This window comes from Nasonia vitripennis, chromosome 4 (genome assembly GCF_009193385.2).
Source record: "Nasonia vitripennis strain AsymCx chromosome 4, Nvit_psr_1.1, whole genome shotgun sequence".
NCBI classification, from domain to species: domain Eukaryota; kingdom Metazoa; phylum Arthropoda; class Insecta; order Hymenoptera; family Pteromalidae; genus Nasonia; species Nasonia vitripennis.
In genome coordinates, this window is record NC_045760.1 from 12719304 (window position 1) to 12737947 (window position 18644).

The window sequence follows — 18644 nt, forward strand, 5'->3', positions numbered from 1 at the left end:
TATATTAATAAGATAAAAATGGAAAATATGCGACTTAGCGCAAAAACTAACACTACGCGTACTAAGCGCGTAAAAAAAACTATTCTATCGCGTACAAGCGCGATTTCTGTCTACCGCGTACGAGCGCGTGATTCTATCTTTTCGCGTACAAACGCGAAACTAACCGTGCTGACTGAGAGCCGGGACCGGAGTGATCTTGAAACTGAAGTTCAGCAGCACGAAGGGCCTAGAATCCTCCCTCCTCGATGTTGTTGGGGTCTCGTTCCGCCTAGATGCCGAAAATTAGCGAGTGAGAGAAGCCGTTATATTTCAGCTTTCCCTCACTTACGCCGATTTTCCGCATCTCTCCTCCTCCTATGTATCGTAGGTCAGGCCCTTCGGTCCGCCTACGCCCTCTCCTCTACAACCGTGGTTCACGCGAATACCGTTGCTAACGCGCACGCCAATTTGTGTCGAATTTTCCAAGCATTCTGTTTATTGTAAATGAAGGTTAAATGAAATTTTGTGTGAAATAATCAATGTTAAAATGTTAGTGCTTGTAAAATTCTCTACAAACCGATACCAAATAATTATACTTAAACTTAAAAGTAAAGCCTTTATGCGCATTATTCTTAAGAAAAATTATTATGAGTTTATTATTGAATTTACTAATGAAAATTGTACATTTTATCTGTCCGCAGCCTCAATATTTAATTTAACTACTTTATTATTCTTAGTATTTAATAAATTTACAATGCATCGTTATAACAATCGTAGCTTCACACCGACCGACTATTATAACTCTGCCAAATAATATACCTTACTGTAACAATCGTAGCTTCACACCGACCGATTATTACAATAAAATATAAGACAGAAATAAACAAATAGACATTTGATCCATTCATAAATTATGCACAAGAAGCGAACTGTATAAATCGAAAAATATACAGTTTAGTGCCAAATAATAAATAAATAGATCGCGTTATCAGTTTGTTGTTTGAAAAATTATAATTATACTACAAGCTGCAAACAAACTATGCATTTATATATATATATATATACTTATATAGAACTATCCCACCAAATCTATTGCTAAAAGCGAACGTATGCAATTCAAAAAAAAAAAAAAAAATGCATAGTTTATACAATAGCCTGATGTAAAAGAATTCTAAATAAATATTTCGAATTTTAACAAAATAAGTTTTCATACTTTGACAAAAAGCGGAAAATTCCGAGATCAGTACACAGCTGCAAGCGTGCGTACTTTCCGAAACTGTCCCTGCAATAAAAAAAAAAATTGTCCGAGCCTCGTAGGCTGTCTTAATTACGGTCGCTCTAGACGCTGCCGATAGCTTGAGCAAACGCAGCTGCTCGTCATAAAATTGCGCTCGGTCCGACGCCCCGAATATTTTCTCCTGCCGACTAATGCGCAGAAAAACTTTACTATCGCTATTCTAATGCATCCGCTGATGCCTCGCGTCGATGCGCGCAGCTCAAGAGATTTACGATAGGGATATCTGTCCCTCGCTTTCTCTCTTCAGGCCCGCATTTTCGGATCTATTTTGAAAATGCGTCACGTACGCATTTATGCATTTAAAAAAAAAATATAAAATTTTAAGATTTTGAAAAAATTGGAAAAATCGCACGACGTGACATTTTCTTCATATTCGAGGATGTAATTTTAGGAATCCGCTTGAGATCGCGTATACTTTTAACGGATTTGCACGATGCGCAACTGGATGATGTTCCGCTTGAACTGGAGCTCGAACTAGAGCTCGAGCTTGAACTCGAACTCGAGCTGGAGCTCGAGCTCGAGCGAGACCGTCTTCTTCGGGTCGCCGAGGATTGCCGAGGCTGCTCAGCCATTGGGGATCGTCCAGACGAGTTAGCAGCTGGGGATCGCTGCGGCGGTCAGCTGCCGGCGATCGCCGCGGCGGGTCAGCAGCCGGGGATCGCTGCGGTGGGACAGCCGCCGGAGATCGATGAGGCAGGTCAGCCGCCGGAGATCGACGAGGCGGGACAGCCGCCGGCGATCGACGCGTCGGGTCAGCCACCGGGGATCGTCGAGGCGGGTCAGCTGCCGGCGATCGTCGCGGCGCCAATTGTTGCAAAGCAGCATTCGGTGGTTGCGGCACTGCAACATTAAAAAAACTCAAATAAATTAATTAAAAACTTAAAAAATTCGTGACTTTAAAGTGGAGTAATAAGAAAATTAACTTACATGTTTCTACTATGTCCATGGCCTAGGACACGTAGTCTAGCATCGTCAGGAGAGTCGGTGCGTTGGCGATCAGCCAACGTATACGCTCCTGAGCATCCTGTAGACTTCGTCGGCTCCGAGAAGGCTGCATTGATGAACTTTTCTTCAAAGATATTTTCTTGATAGCTTGCAAGAAAACCTGTGACTGACTCCGGTGTATCTTGAGGGGTTATTTATACTCGAAAACAGGAGCACACTTTTCATTATTTTGCCGAAAATCCTCTGATTTACTGAGCTTCTTTTCCCCACCACTTTCCTGAAAAGTCCTCTAATTGGAGAAAAATGTTCCTCCCTTAATTTCAAAAACACCTCCCTTGACCATGCTCCTCCCCGTCAAATAAAAATTTCACTTGCCTTCGTGAGATAATCTATGGGCACTTTTGCAGACCTTTTCCAAAAAATAATTGATTTTCACCGTGGGTAGCGAAACAAAAAGAAAGGTCTTGCCAGCGGGTATAGTTCGTAGATTCCTGCGGCCCTCTTCGGTCACTCGTCAAACGCTAAAAGCCTTTACAACGTTCATCTCTGCAGGTATCTGCGACACTCACACATTTTCGTCCACTGCTAGCGAAACGAGACCCATCGGTCTTGGTGCATGCCTCTAGGTTACTCGTCAATCACTATAAGTATTGTTTGTCGTTCTCTAGTCCTATCAGCTCATGTTCATCTTCGGGCTCTCTGCAGGCCTATCGGTCTGAGTGCATTCTTGTGACCATTGTCTCTACGCCACTTGTCAATCGCTAAAAGCGGATCTCTGGAAGGAAAACTGCCTAGCTTTTCTGGGAAAGCTAATTGGGACTTAAAATTAGGGGTGGTCCCACAAGCAGCCAATAGCATTTGTAGGCGGTGAGAAAACTTTGAATCGCTCATGCAAGGGAAGGGATTGAAAGAACGCTATAGGCTTTCAAAAAAATACATACGGGGGTAGACTGGGGATACTCTCCCACTCTCTCATCAGGTACTAAAACACTCTGAGAGGAGAGAGGGTGTTTTAGTATCTTGGAGAGAGAGAGGGGATCCCTCCTCTTCCATCGGGTACCAAAACACTCTGAGAGGAGAGGGGGTGTTTTAGTATGCCTATGTTTTGGTATGCCTATAGCCTATCTACTAGCGGTATACTTATAGTTCCTCGTGGAATCTACTGGATCTGCAGTAGCCTATACTTGAGCCCTTTTAAAAAATTTTCTTTCGACCGCGCAGCGCTGGAAGAAAAGTGCTGCTCGAGCAGGTTCAATCGAACGAGAAATAGAAACGCGGCCGCGCGTGTAGAGCTTTCAATGGAACAAGCCGAAAATAGTCGGACTAGCTCTATGTGGAACGTAATTATTCGATTATGGTAATTGCGTTGCGAGTTATTTATCTCGATAAATAGAACGAGTTAGTAGGTTATATTGCTTTGATGAATCATGAAATTACTGGCATAAAGAAGCGGCGGCTATACCATATACGCGATCTGCCGCTGTTCACTCATTTCGTTTAGCTGCCATATTAATCTGCTTCAACGAGATAAGCCAGCTTTGTCCCAATGATGCAGCGAATAATAATGGCCAAAAATGGCCTTTTACAATTAATTATCAAAAGCCGCGGCTAAACGAAGTTTGGAGTCCGGCGATAATAATGACCTTCCGTCCCATTATCCGACACTGATCTCATTTATCGGCGAAGCTGTTTAAATTTTCATATACGCGCCGCTTTTCTAACAGCGCGTATTAGTGAGAGCGAGCATCGATTTTTCTTCAGATGCAAACGAGCCCCGCGCCTGATGCGAGTTGAAAAAATAAATTGAAAATATACAGACACGAATATCATGCAGGACGGCGAGTTAGATGAGCCGCTGTAAGTGAAAATTATGTGAATCTGAAAAATGAGCCCGCGCTGGCTTTTCGCGATAATAACCGAGTTTACGCTTATGCATGCAAAACGCTCGTTCCGCGTCAAAGCCTATAATGAGTTTAGGCACTTTATGAGCCGTATCGTATCCCTTATCGTTAAGCGGATTCTCCAATTTTACGCGTTTTATTACCATTTTCTCTGAATTAGTTTTCTAACAAAAAGGGAGGGGAAGGGAAGATCGAGTAACCCACGTTCGAGTTGAATTCGTAATAAAAAGCCCTCGTGAAATCAAATCAACGCACTCGGGTCGAGCAACCATCGACTCTCTTTAATAAAACTTTTCCTGCAACACAGAGAGATATATAGAGGGAGATGGAGATGGCGTGAATAAAACGAGGCTCAAAATTTCTTTTTCGCAATTTCTCGTTATAAAAACACTTGTACGAATTGAGAGACCTTCGTAGCGTACAGCGATCCAAGAGCAATATAAACGTCCCCTAAGTAGATCAAGTCGAGCGTGGCGAGACGACACTGCACAGCCGAAAACCGCGGAGCGAGATGTTTATCACGCGCCGGGAGCTATCAACGTCGGGTTTCTTCCTTGCGAGGACGACGAGACGAGCTTCTCAGCTTGAAGCCGCAATAAAGCACACGCTCATCCCTCCGCGACACGGAATACCGTCGTCTCTCTTCCACTATCTAAGCAGCGAGATCTGTCGTATAGAAGTCGGGAGTGTGTACCGGCTCCAAACCGCGCGGAAAGGCCAGTGTTCCAGCTCGTTTTTTGCCGTGTACGTGTACAGGTAAACGTGCAAGCTCAGGGGAGCTTGCATGCGCGGCATGCGAATTCGCCTCGTGAACCGCCAGCGTTGCGTCGTTACGCTGCCCGCGAACAATAGCGCGATAATTCGCACTGCTGCGTACACGTACGTTCTGCATAGTGTAGCGTCCTCTCTCGCTCTCCCCACCTTAGTTGCTGCAAGCTCGTCGTGTGAATGCGGAGTGAAGGAGGTCGTGTGCGTGGATACAAGCTCTCACGGTCTGGGCCAATTGCGCCGTCTAACGTTGGAGCTGCTTCGGCACTGTTTACGCGAACATAAACGCGAGGGGAGGGGGTGATTTCGATCGGCATCGATGTTTGCCGGACGTGTGGCTCGTCCCGATGTATGACGGATGCAACCCTGCCAGCTAGCGTCTGCAGTCGATGAAAGCACAAGCCCTGAGACAATGGGCGACTGGCTACATACACACGCACACAACGTATCGATGAGTAAGATGAGAAGCCAGAGATGGCCGGTACAGCGCAGGAGGAGAAGAGCCGACCGCTCAGTATATTGCAAGCTCTGGCTGCTGAAGCCAGACTCAGCGTTTCTGGCTCGATAGCATCAGCATTTCCGCAGCGAGACTTCATCCCGGATGCCACTGTAGCTGTCGGCGCGCTTTGGCTTTGAACCCTGACCCGCGCGATTCTTCTTTCGCAAATTCCACTGCACTGCAGCGCATACTTGTACTAAGGTTTGTCCCTCGTCGGGCTAGAGCTGGATAAGTTTGGCAGCTGTATGTATATAAGTAGTAAGTCTCAGTTATGCGACTCGAGATGTAGCCTTTATGCCTTTAAGGTGAGAGAGTACACGGAATTTTGAGTAAGAGGACACGACGAAATAAATGCTTGCGGAACTTGTTTTTTTTTTCGCCTCAGAATTACTCTCTATACTGCGGGTGCACTCTTCCCGAGTTACATACTTCCAAGACTTTCTTTTCTCTTTTTGCTATAGAGCTGCATGTGGAGTTTAACGATGCATCGTGTATTGCAACAAGGTCTGTGGAACAGGGAAATTGTACTCGAGATAATATAACGAATTCGGGTGAGCTGAAAACTGTTGTAATAAAAACACTATTATTATTATCTATTTTTAATTTGAAAAGCAAATCACTCGCTTATTTTGTTCACTTGTTAGCTAATTTTCTTCTGGCTGATGCCCTGTACTTAAGTAATATTAGAAATTCAAAAGCTAAGATATTACATGTTGTAGTACTTTAAAAAGAAAATAAACACGGCTTATATGGTACCTTATGCGATTGTTTGGTATCCTTATGCGATTTTAAAAAATGCATACTAAATCAGCTGCACTAAGGATTGTAATATTACGGTAAAATTTTTTCCAGAAGAACAGGATTTACCGAGGTCTTAATTGCTATCTAAATAACTAATGACTAAAAGTGTCAATTGAAGCAAGATTTTAACTGTGGGATTGAGAGAAAAAAGCATTGATATTTTATAAAAGTCAGAATAAGCGTAATTTTTAAAAAGCAGCCCGCCGGCTAATGCGACCGAAACTCCAGCGAGCCACAGGCCTTACTCGAGTAAAAAAGCCAAAAGCCCATTTCGCGGTGAAGGTCCGCCTAATAGATAATGTAAATTGCGTGAGAGCTCGCGGCGCTGCCTCAATATTGCGGGTCTCGCTGGCTTATTAAATGTAGAACGCTGCTGCTATTGATTAGGCAAGCCGCGGGGCTTTATGACGGAGTATCTGGCTGCAAAGCAAAGTGGACGATGTTATATGTATGCGCCAACCTAGTGTGCGTATACACCGGGTACGACCTGTGTGTATAGGTGTACACACTGTCGCGGCGTGATTTTACATCGCAGCAGAAGGATGGATGATGCGTTGCCGCGGCAGCGGAACTCGCGCCAATAGTCCGGCAGCTGTGATCTCGATCAGTCATCGGATTTACGCCTGTCTAGGCGAAACGATCTATTTTTGTTTTGTTTTTTGTTTGATTGAAGATGATTAGGACAAATGAGAGGGGAACACGATTTGCCGAGGAAACTCTTTGATGGACGACACACGCGTGTGTTCAGCATAAGCTTTACAAGAATTAAATGTCACATTTCTACCGCCGGAACACCGGTAATTACATTTAGATTTCACGCTTTAATCACGACGAGTATTCATTTTACGCAAAAAGTACACTCGAAATGATCGAATTTCAATGGGCCGTGTATATGGCTTTATTCTCGCACATGCGTGGCAACCGCTCTCGACGCAAGCATTCGTCGACGGGTATACAGGAACACTCGATTGCAATATCGTCAAAATATTTTCATTTCGTTATACGTGTATGTATATGTACACGAGCTATCGGCCTCAAAACTCCTGCCAGCGTTGATTTTGCTTTGCGCGATATGTAAAGTGGATTATAGAAATCTTCTGGAAAATTCGCGCTTCCGAAGTAGAATCTCTGGTGGCGCGTCATCTGTTACCGTTTGTAAATATTGTGCGCCGCGAGTTTCCGCTCCCCCGAGAGGCTAAAATGAGATGACAGTTTAGCTAGTTTTCCCGATGATACATCCCAGCGGAGTATTTCTAAATGCGTTCGTCGCTTCAGTGAATACTCGCACAGGTGTAACAGGGCGATTCAGAACTAGTTGTTACAGTCATACTTTTCGGTCCGCGTACTCACAATAACGCGGTGCATCTCGTGTAGTACGTGTGTTATTTCTTTTGATATATTGGAGTAGTTTTTCAAAGCTTGCGATATGCAAGCTCGCGCGCATATGGTATGCGGGAAACGTCAGAATAAAAAATGAAATTACCTGTATACAGGCTCGGCAGTGGACTCCTTGAACCACAGCACCATCGTAACAACGTCGCTGTTATCTCGAGAGTGTGTGTCACAGGGAAGGTACGCAGTTTGTCCCACCACTCCTTGGACCGGGATAATACTTACTGTAAGAAGAAAAATGCATCTCTGTCTTATTATATTTCCGACACTACGACTTAGCTTTAAATCGTTGCCCGTGGCTTTTTTCCGCGTAACTCTCTCTCTCTCTCTCTCTCTCTCTCTCTCTCTCTCTCTCTCTCTCTCTCTCTCTCTCTTAACGCAACTTTACACATTCAAGTACTCCAATTAACCTAAATGACGACGACAAGCGAGAGTATATGCGTATAAAAGTGCGAGAGAACTCGTCAAAGCGTCAAGCCAGTCGTACAAGTCGACAAAGTTTTTCTGAATATGCATGCTCTACACGGCTCAGCGACTTTTCGGCAGCGCGAGTAATTCCATCGAGCCGACAACTTGCCGAACAAAAATACCGCCAGCACGACAGATCTCGAAGCCTTAACATCGTCGAAACGAGCGCTGAATCCATTCCATCGCGTATATGCATTCATTCCGCGTCGCGCGCAATCATTACAGGCAGGAATAAAAGCGCGCTCGCCCCATCGAGTTAATTCGCAAAAAAAAGTATTAAAGCGCGCGAAGCGGTCACATACACCGGATTTTCCCAGGCGAATTTTATCGCGCTTCGTATTTTCATTTTAAATGTTCAATTATGGCGCGCGCGGCGCTCGTCAGTTAAATAGTCCGAGCTCGAACGCGATTCCGAGCGGTAAAGTCCGCTCAAGCGTAACTTTTGGTTAACAAAGCACGGCTGCAGCAGCCGGTTACGTGTATAAAAGCAGCAGCGACGCTTCTCTCTTTCAGGCGCGTAATTCTCATGTGTGTTCGCGCACACACACGAGTAAAAACGCTTTACTGTACACGCGCGCCTCGTATAATACAGCCCCCGCAGGCCGTCAACGCGACATACATATAATGCGCCGCCCTCGCGTGTAGCTCGTATATGTGCAGAGGAGCTGAGGGAGAGGCAGCCCGCGAGTAACGCCGGCGCATTTACGCCTAAGAGTTTTCGCGCTCGCATCCTCAAACGGTTTATAACGTTATACGTCGGAGGCGATATCTCGCGCGTATACAGGATGGATGCGGCGGAGAGCCGCTCACCGGCGTGTATCTGTACATGTATACGCAGCGCGAGCGGGTGCTTTTAGAGCGAATGGCTGGCAAATATTTTCTTAATGGCCCCTCGACCCCCTTTAGCAAGTTTAACGGGCTTTCGTGAAGGCGCGCGCCGAGCGCCCAATGTATCGGTTTTATTTTTGACAAATAAGATTGCCCGGCATTTTCCGGCGAGTTATACGAAAAATTGCTCTGCTTTACGACCGCGAGGCGCGATGAATTTTGTATGCGCGGCTATACGTATGTATACGCAGTTTGCGAGAACAGTTACGCGCGAGTAGAGTAGGACGATTTGTTCGTGTATGCGCGCAGGTATATATAGTCGAGATTCCGCGAGAGAGGAATATACAATGTTATGTGCGGGAGATTTGCGTTGAAAGCTCACGCGCGATGACGCGAACGACAGTTTCGGTACGTTTAATGGGAAGCTTGAGCTTTGTAAATTGAATAATATCGCATTAATCGCATGGCACCTATACGGTTAGTCCCTTTGACAGTCACAAATTCGATCTTAACTCTCCGGAATTCGATGATTCGAGTGGCGCTAAAGCTGCGGATGGATAAGCTGAAAGCGTGCTCGAATAAGCGCTGCGCCGGCCGACACGGCGTATGTCGCCGTGTAAACACGTTCCGACGCATTAGTAATGCCGCTATAGTAAAAGCCGCTAACGATGCTTTCATCGATACCTCTTCGCTCTGTTTCCTATATGCGATACTCTATGAGCGATCATCGAATCCTTCTCCCGCTCTAATGCGTATGTACAGAGATTATCCTATACCGAGTGCCGCCACAGCACGCGGGATATACCACACCACCGGCATTGTTTCATTCTTTTGCTCATATAATGCCACTGACGTCACCCTCTCGAGTTGCTCGACTCGTTTTGAATTTTGTCGTATAACGCAGATACCCACGAAAAGTGCACAGTGGTTTGTTGTTGCGAAACATGTGCCGGTTCCTCGCACACTGTATTATATTTACGTGTTTTGGCTAGTGTTTTATTTAGCAGTCGCATTTTTACCCCGAGTTTGTTCACGTACGACTTTCCAAAAACTACCTCGTACACATAACGAAAAATGTCTGTAAACATAAATACACACGGGAAGAACGACGCAGCTATGAGGCAATGACTGGTGGTTAGCGCGCCGGAGAGATAGAGCAATAAAGCACATTTTTTTAGCCAACTCATATTGAAATATATATACGCCTCGCATAATTGATTTACTTGCGTTTTCAGTTCACGAGTTGACAGTCAACATATATTCATTGCTAGTTCACGCAGGAGAAATGCGATGTCGGTGTGCGGCGTCGGCTTTTCAAAGCCCTTGACACTCCCGCGAGAGCACGCATATTTTACCCAAAAATAAATCTTCCTGTCGCTAAATTACTCACATAGCGAGCAGGCCGTGAACGAAACGGAATAATTTCTTGTGACGTGAGCTTCGCTGCACATACGCTTGGATCCTATCGATAATTTTTTGAGCTGTCAAATTCCTCAAAGAGCGCGTGGAATACACTACTATATACGGCGTCTGGCGTGTGCAAGAGAGGCGCCCCGCTATAGGTATATTTTAACGAGATGTAAGCCGGAAAAATGATGCTTCCCTCTCACGAGGCATAAGAGGGTTTGTTATTAAAATTAAATTAATATTACTGCGAGATGCGCCCTCTCGCCAGGCGGCGGAAATTTTTAATGAAAAGTACGGTTCAAAGCAGAGAGAGAGAGAGAGAGAGAGAGAGAGAGAGAGAGAGAGAGGGAGGGGGGGAGAGGGAGGGAGAGAGAGAGAGAGAGAGAGTTTATTGAACGGCTAAGGACACAAGGTCCATGATAGCCAAAGGCAATTACAGTTTCACACAAATTATAAAACACAATGTAAACGGGACTCGCTGCCCATGCGTCGGAGACGCACATACAGTAAAAATAGTAAATATACATAAACAACAAATAAACAATTAAGTAAGAAAAAAAACTGTACAAACGATAAATAAAAATCAATAAATAAAAATAAAAATAAAACAAGACTTAAAACTAAGATTAAAGCTAAAATAGTCGGGAAGATACCAGACTGGAGAGAAGTGTCGAATATGTCCAACAGCGCATGCATAATGGCGGGCAAAGAGTTTGTTAAGTCCTTTAGGGAGATGTCATCGACACCTTTGGCATTAGAGTGTGCTGCGGAGAACGCATCAAGCACATGTTCAACCTCGACATATTTAAAGAAAAACTGAGAATCGACCGGCGGTCTCTCGGGCGGGCTCGGAAGGTGTAATGGGGCCGCGCTCACAGAGCCTATGAAGTGCCTATTGAATGTGTCGGGGTCGACAGGCATCGACGGTGTTTCGCTAGGCTTCGTGATGCCGAGTTCCTCGATAATGCGCCACATTTCCCTTGGGTCCGCGCAATTTTGCAATTTGTTTCTGTAAAAATTGAACTTAGCATTTCTTATGGCCGACTGTACAGAGTTGCGCAGTCGGTTGTAGTGAGTTCGAGGTTTGCCGCGGTGCCTAAAGTTTCTCCACGCTTTGTCGCGAGAAGAGATAAGCCTAAGGATGTCGGGAGTAATCCAAGGCGACGGATTTTTCCGAGGCTTGAACTCACGATAAGGCGCATGCTTGTCCAAGGATTCAATCAAGCTTTTAGTGAGAAATTTAACTTTGTAGTCAATGTCAACAGTGCGATAAAAGGGGCTCCAGTCCAGCAGTACAAGGTCGCCGAGAAGCTTGTCGAGGTTGAGCCTCTTGTAGGAGCGACGTCTGATGCTGGGAGGATCGTGAAGCGGTACAATAAGAGACAAAGTCGCGAAAAGTACATCGTGCTTCGAGATACTTGGGAGGTGCTGCTGCCTCGATGATTTAACCCTTGCTCCACCCGACAAACAGATGTAGTCTATGGTGGTATGCGTATTGTCTGTGTGGTGTGTAGGTGCGAAGGAGATTGCCTCAAGAAAGCAGCTCGTTAGAGAATCTGCAAGGGTGACACAGGAAGAAGAATTTGAACGCCAATCAATGTTGAAATCGCCCATCAGTATGTACAAATCATACGCATTCATGCAATTTAGAATGGCCTCCTCAACATCAGACCAGAATCCAGCCTTGGGTGGGCTGTAGACAACACCACAGAAGATTTTGCAGTGCTCTAAGGTGAGCTCAAGAAAGAGGAACTCAGGCCGCTTAGAGTAAACCAGCGGTTGTGCTGAACGACAGAGTACTCTCACGGTGATGGACCGGTGTACGTAGATTGCAACACCACCACAACCCTTTCCCTCCCTGTCTACTCGAAAGAGGTTGAAATCTGGAATATCTACAATGGCCGGGGATGTTGGTTTTAAATGCGACTCGCTTATGCCTAAGACATGCAGCCCATTATCCCGCGCAACAGCACAGAGGTCGTGTAAGTGGGGCTCAATTGATTGAGCATTCGAGTGCGCAATATTCAAGAACCGCTCAGAGTTCGCCATAGTCGATTAATAGCATTTTTTGCTCAATCTGACTGCGCAGTAGGGGACACTTAGCCTGATTAGTAGCAGCGTGAGCTGTGCTTGTATACCCGGCGGATGCACAGTTATTGCAACGTAAGGACGACTTTTTTTTTGCAAGTCTTGCTCTCGTGAGCACCGGCGCAAAACCCACAACATGCATCCTTGTTGCTTTCCTTCGCTATATGACAGAACCGTTGGCATTTAAAGCACTGTTTTACGACGACATGATCTGAGATACGACAGGCAGACCAGTCGATGTTGACCCTTTTGCGGTTGAGCGAATCGAAACATTGGCTTGGTCTCGACGACGCATGAGCGAGACTTCTTATCGCGGGCTGGATAGATGTAGACAGGTTTCACATCCTCTCTAGTCGCGTCCGGTATATTTTGGTCAATGATGCATGATACGATTTGGTCGGCCGTCAGTTCAACTGGAATATCGTGCACAATAAGACGAGGATTCATTTTGGTCTCTTCCTTAACCTCTAAGCCCGCTCTAGCTAGGTCCGCCGACATACGCAGGGCGGTGAGGGAGCTACCTTCGACGCACACTGTACTATGAGGAACTTTGGATACGCGTTGCATATTAATTTTAAGGTTAGCCGGATTAATTGCGTTGCGGAGAGCGGCCTTGGTTTCTCTAGAAGAAGGAAAGGCAGGGTTAGCACTGTCGATCGGTCCAATCATGACGTGCTCCGAGGTGTTAATTGGAAAAGCTTTGCCACGGCTGAGTGAGACTTTGGCGGACGAGGACTGAGTGCGTCGGGATACCACGTCCACGAGAGAGAGAGAGAGAGAGAGAGAGAGAGAGAGAGAGAGAGAGAGAGAGAGAGAGAGAGAGAGAGAGATTAGATTAAATAAGTTTTATTTCTGTACATTGTGTTGTACAATTCAAAAATAACAGTATAAAGTAAAACCAGTTATAATTTGTGTGTGTGTGTGAGAGATGATATATATATATATATATATATATAGAGAGAGAGAGAGAGAGAGAGTGAATGTGAAATGATATATATAGAGTGGAGGAGTGTAAGTGTTTTTGAGATGATTATGAGTTTTCAAGTGCATAAAAATATTGTTTAGCTAATTGTTTGAAGTGTGACATGGATGTAGTGTTGCGAAGGCGTGATAGTAGCGAGTTCCAGAGGTATGAGGCGCTTATATGGAATGAACCTTTCAGCGTCTCCGTCTTAAAAGTCGGGATGTCCAGAGGCGTCACCTCCCCCCTCACAGGCCTGTGCGCGACGTGAAAGTCAAAAAAGGCCAAGATGTAGAAAGGCACAGTTGTGTTAAACAGTTTTCGTAGAAAACAGGCTGCAAAGTACTTTCTACGTCCGGCAGTTTTAAGCCATTGCAGTTCACGCCTGTAGGGGGTGATGTGCTCGTCCCTCCTTACACCATAGATGTATTGAATTCCCGTGTTTACGAGTCTCTGGAGTTTTCTGTCAAGTTCTTGGGTCAGGTCACAGTATACCAATGAGCAGTAGTCGATGATTGGAAATAGGAGTGCTTGCACGAGATGTTTACGCAACCTGAGATTGGTACTTTTCCTGAAAAAGTAAAGCCTATACATTAATGAGTGAGCACGTTTGCATAGTTGTGTAACGTGCTCTTTCCACGTTAGTTTGGCATCAAGCACCAACCCCAGATTGCGCACGGATGATTCATAGTCGACCAGGGCTCCCCCTATGTTGATGTAGGTGTTATTAACAGTTGGTAAAGCATTAATGTAGTAGGGGGGGCCCAGGACATTTCCTTAGTTTTCAGGACATTAAGTTTAAGGTGATTTTGTGCAGCCCAGCCCAGTATCCTTTCGGCATTAGCTCTCATCTTGTCAGAACGAGAATCGAGCTCCTCAAGATGGCATTGGCTGTATATTTGTAAGTCATCGGCAGCGAACAGCAGGGGAGCTAGAACCGATCCCTGCGGGACACCGGTGTTCAGGGGCCGGAAGGTGGAGAGCTCGTCGTTGACACCAATAACGGCCTGCTTTCTTCCCGTAAGGTAAGATGCAAGCCAGCGGATGACCTGCTTGGAGAAGCTGAAAGAGGATAGCTTTCTCAGGAGCCGGACGTGACACACCGTATCAAACGCCTTGCTGAAATCAAATAGAAACAGAAGCGTGACTTTCTTTTTGTTTATGCCAAGCCTGACATCATCAGTCAGCTTAATTAAGCCAGACTGTGTGCTGTGACCGTTGTGGAAGCCTGTTTGTAGGTTGTCAATGAGTAGTCTTGATTCAAGATATTCCGAGACTTGCCTGTGCACCAGCCACTCCAGCGCCTTTGATAAAAAACAGAGGAGAGAAATTGGACGGTAGTCAGTCAGGGCTGTTGGTGAACTGGCCTTGTTCAGTGCTCGCACCAGCGACATCTTCCAGGCAGAGGGGAAATGTGACTCGCTTAAGGACAGGTTGAAAATGCGACATAGTAAAGGAGCGAGTACGGATAGTGCCTTTGAAATTACAACCTGTGGGATGCCATTGTTGCCTCTGGCCTGGGTGTGGAAGTGCGACACAGCAGCCAAAACGTCCGATTCTGTAATAACCTTGAAGTTGAAATGCTCAGGGAAGTCTAGACTCTCGAGGGTACGCAGAAAAACCTTAACTCCAGGAGCCAGTGGATCATTTGAGATGGAACTAAAGTGTTTGTTGAGGGCATCTGTAGAGAAGCGACAAGGTGATGGTGCTTTAGAGGTGGTGATTCCAAGGTTCTCAAGCTCTCTCCAGATCTCAGCGACATCAGTTAGGGTTGACAGGCGTGAATAATAATAATTCAGCCTGGCCTCCTCAACCTGTCTGTGAGCGTCGTCCCTTGCTACTCTATAATAATATCGCAAGGTAGACGAGTTCTGTGAAACCTTCTGTAAAGTCTGCCCCGTTCAGTCAAGAGGTCACGAAGGGCCGTGGTAAACCACGGGTGACGTTTACGTCTTGGAGTAACAGTGCGTGATGGGGCGAGATGATTTATGGCGTTCGTTAAGTTAGCGTTAAGAAGGGTGATGCATTCGTCGAGTGATGACGTAGCGAGAGAGGACCAGTCACATGTGCCAAGGAAGTCTCTTAGCTTCTCGGCACAGATTCCCTTGTAGTTTCTGTAAGAGTATGCTTTAGGTACGTAGCGTGGGATCTGTACGTCGAGAGTGGCAGTGATTAGGTCATGTCCGTTGATGAAAGGAGTATCAGTCTTGTAGTGTGATAGCAGGCGATCCTGCTCATCAATTAAGCAGAGGTCAAGCCAGGTATCGGAGTCCTGTTTATGGTGCGTGGCACCATAAGGGACCGACAATAAGGAGTTTTCCTCAATATAGGCCTTGATAAACTTGGCATCTTCGGATGAGGAGAGTTGGTCAGCGTTGAAATCACCCATAATGACCTCTGTGGAATAGTTGTGCATAAAAGTAGTCAGCTGTTCAATGAAGTTATTATCCTGAATAAAAGGGGCATGTGGTGGACGATACACGACTCCCACAAAGATGGGTGAAACTCCCTTCGCGGAGACCTCACAGAAAAGGTACTCCGGTTTGCCTGGCTTGCCCGACCAAGCTCTATCAGAGGATGATAATACGTTTGCAGTCAGTGAGTGATGTATATAGAGGGCCACACCTCCCCCGTTCCTATTTCTGTCACGTCTGTAGAGCGTATAGTTTTCCAGTGAAGGGATAGAAGTTACCTTCTCGTCAAGCCAGGTTTCCGTCACAGCTATCACGTGAAAGAGGGGACGAGTGGACAAGAAGAGCCTGACCATCTCAATGTAACCCGTAAGAGAGTTCTCTTACACCCTCAGACAGAGTTACCTTAGGAGTGATTGAAGATGTGGTGGACGATTCAGATGATGGTGATCTACGTGGAATGAGGGGTGTGTACTTCAGTTGGCTGTGATCGAGCCTAAAAAATTCTTCAGATCTTCATCCGACGCAATCTTCACAGCACGATCCTCCTTCTTTAGCTTGATGTATATTCGACCATCCCTCACAAACGTGGTGCAGCCGTGCTCTCTTGCAGTCTCCCTTACAGTTTTGCGGAGCCGAAGGACATCAGACGGCAACCGCTTCCGAATCTTGATTTTAGCAGAGATGAGCGAGTACATGAGCGTCCTGGATAGTGAGATTGAGAGCGGCAACCTGACTGCTCCAGGGCTTGCATCAGAAGCGCCCGCAGTGTCATTGCGGGCTACTCTCACCCTTCCCAGGGGTCACACAGAGATAATGTCTCTCTCCGTTAGCTCAGCGTCCAAGGCCCGAAGAGCTGCATAGGAAAGGTGCCTTAAGGATGTCGTTTCCGAAAAGGTCAGGCCGGTTATGACCAATTCTGCAGAGAGCTTTGCCTGGAACGACACAACGCCATCCAATTGCGCCTGGATTCTCGTGTTGGCTTCACGGAGCTGCTGGATGGTCTCGGTAAACAGCGCCGGAGCATTCGATGGTGACGAAGAAGAAGAGCCAGTACCACTCGCCAGCAGTTGTTCAAGCTTAGCTTTAATCTCCTCCTGCTCAGCCCTCAAAGCAGCCACATCCCCTTCCACCACCGTTACACGGTTAATCAGCGCCGGTATCTCCTTCAGCGGCTCCAGGGACTTCTCAATGGCTGTCATTCTCTTCTCCAGAAAACTCTTGCTCTCAGAAAGCTGGTTATTCATTGCATTCTGCTGCTTCTCTATGTTGTCAAGTTTATTTAGCTTGTCCAGTATTTTGTTGAGCACGGGATCTTCTTTACGTGAAGGACTAGAAGAGCACGATGGTGGTGCAGAAACCGGTTTCCTGTAGCGTGTTTGTTGTTGGGGCAGAGGGCTGCTGCTTCGTGAAGATGGAGAAGAGGTAGAGGTGCTGCGTGGAGTTTTATTAGCAGCTACCAAGCAGTTCATGCAGACTTGTATAGTCTTGCCACCTTCCTTAATTGCCTGAATAGGCGTACACTTAGGATGGTAGTACTAGCCACATTTGTCGCATTTGCGCGGATTACGCAAAGCAATGACATCAGTGCAAGTCTTGCACGATGTATGCACCCAACAGTTGTTCGTCATCTCCCTCAGGTTTCAACATAGTGTTTAAATCAAATGACACAATCGACTTTATCCACGGGGGGTAATTCGGCTCACAAGGAAAGGTACCCAACCCGAACTCACCGATTTTGATGATTTTCATATATGTTGTAGAACATAAAAAAATAAGAGACACGTATTTTTTTTTATCGGCTAATTTTCACTTTTAAGGGGTAAAAACCTCCCCTAAAGTTAACCCCCAAAAAGCGTTTTTTTTTAAATATCTCGGCTTAAAATTAATATTTTTCAATGAAACAAATTGGAGGTTATTTCTTACAAAAAGAGCAAGTATTTCATGGTGATTTGAAGAGTAAGGGTAGCATCCCCTATTTTTTAGGGGTTGAAAACATATATTTTTTGGCATAATTTTATAATAAAAATGTTTAAACCGACTAAAAAAAATTGGAAAAAATGTTTAAACATCCTTAATAACAAAATTTAGTTGACGTCTTTCGGTGTTTTCATAAATATTATCCCTAAGGGGGTAAACCACCCCTAACACAAAATAACTGTAAATATGTAATTCAATACATAATATTTCGTAGAAAGTTTGTATATAGAGGTTTTCGAGGTCGCTGATTACAAATCTGTTATCAGATTTTGAAAATTCAAAATGGCGGATCCAATATGGCGGACGGAAATATCGAAAAAAAATTTTATATAATAAAAAAGTTTTAAACGACTAAAAAATTTGGAAAAAATTTGTAAACATCTATAATAAACAAATTAAGTTTTTCGGTTTTTTCATAGATACTTCCCCTTAGGGGGGTAAACCACCCCTAACACAAAATAACTATAAGTATACTTCAATCCATAATATTTTGTAGAAGGTTTGTATATAGGGGTTTTCGAGATCGCTCTTTACAAATCTGATATCAGATTTTAAAAATACAAAATGGCGAAACCAATGTGGTGGACGAAAATGTCGAAAAAAAATTTTAACTTTCAAAAAAACTTGTTTACAAATGTGTGATCTTTGTAGCCTGTACATGTGAACTAAAGAGCCTTAAACCCTAAACCCCTAAAGAACAAATAGGCTAAATGGTTGTGCTTTTTAACCAAACCACCTCAAATTCCTAAATTTGTAAACAAGAAAATTCTGTGTGTGAAGCAGTTTTATAATTTCCGTAGAAATTGTTATCAGAATGTTATTGAAATTCCTTTATTGTAAATTCAACTTATAATGTATTTTTGTTTATAATATTAGAGTATAATAATAATCTACAATCTTTTATCTTTTGCCATAGTGC

General features: G+C 44.9%; 1 protein-coding gene across 6 annotated transcripts in view; it reads right to left on the reverse strand.

Annotated features, from left to right (window-relative positions):
* Window positions 1-18644, reverse strand: part of LOC100120012 (hemicentin-1) — a 126654-nt gene that overhangs the window by 86268 nt on the left and 21742 nt on the right. For all 6 annotated transcript variants that reach the window (XM_031928760.1, XM_031928757.1, XM_031928759.1 and 3 more), the window contains one exon: window positions 7674-7806. In XM_031928760.1, coding sequence (XP_031784620.1) covers window positions 7674-7717 — 44 coding nt within the window. In that variant the 5' untranslated portion in view covers window positions 7718-7806. The remainder of the gene's footprint in view (window positions 1-7673; window positions 7807-18644) is intronic.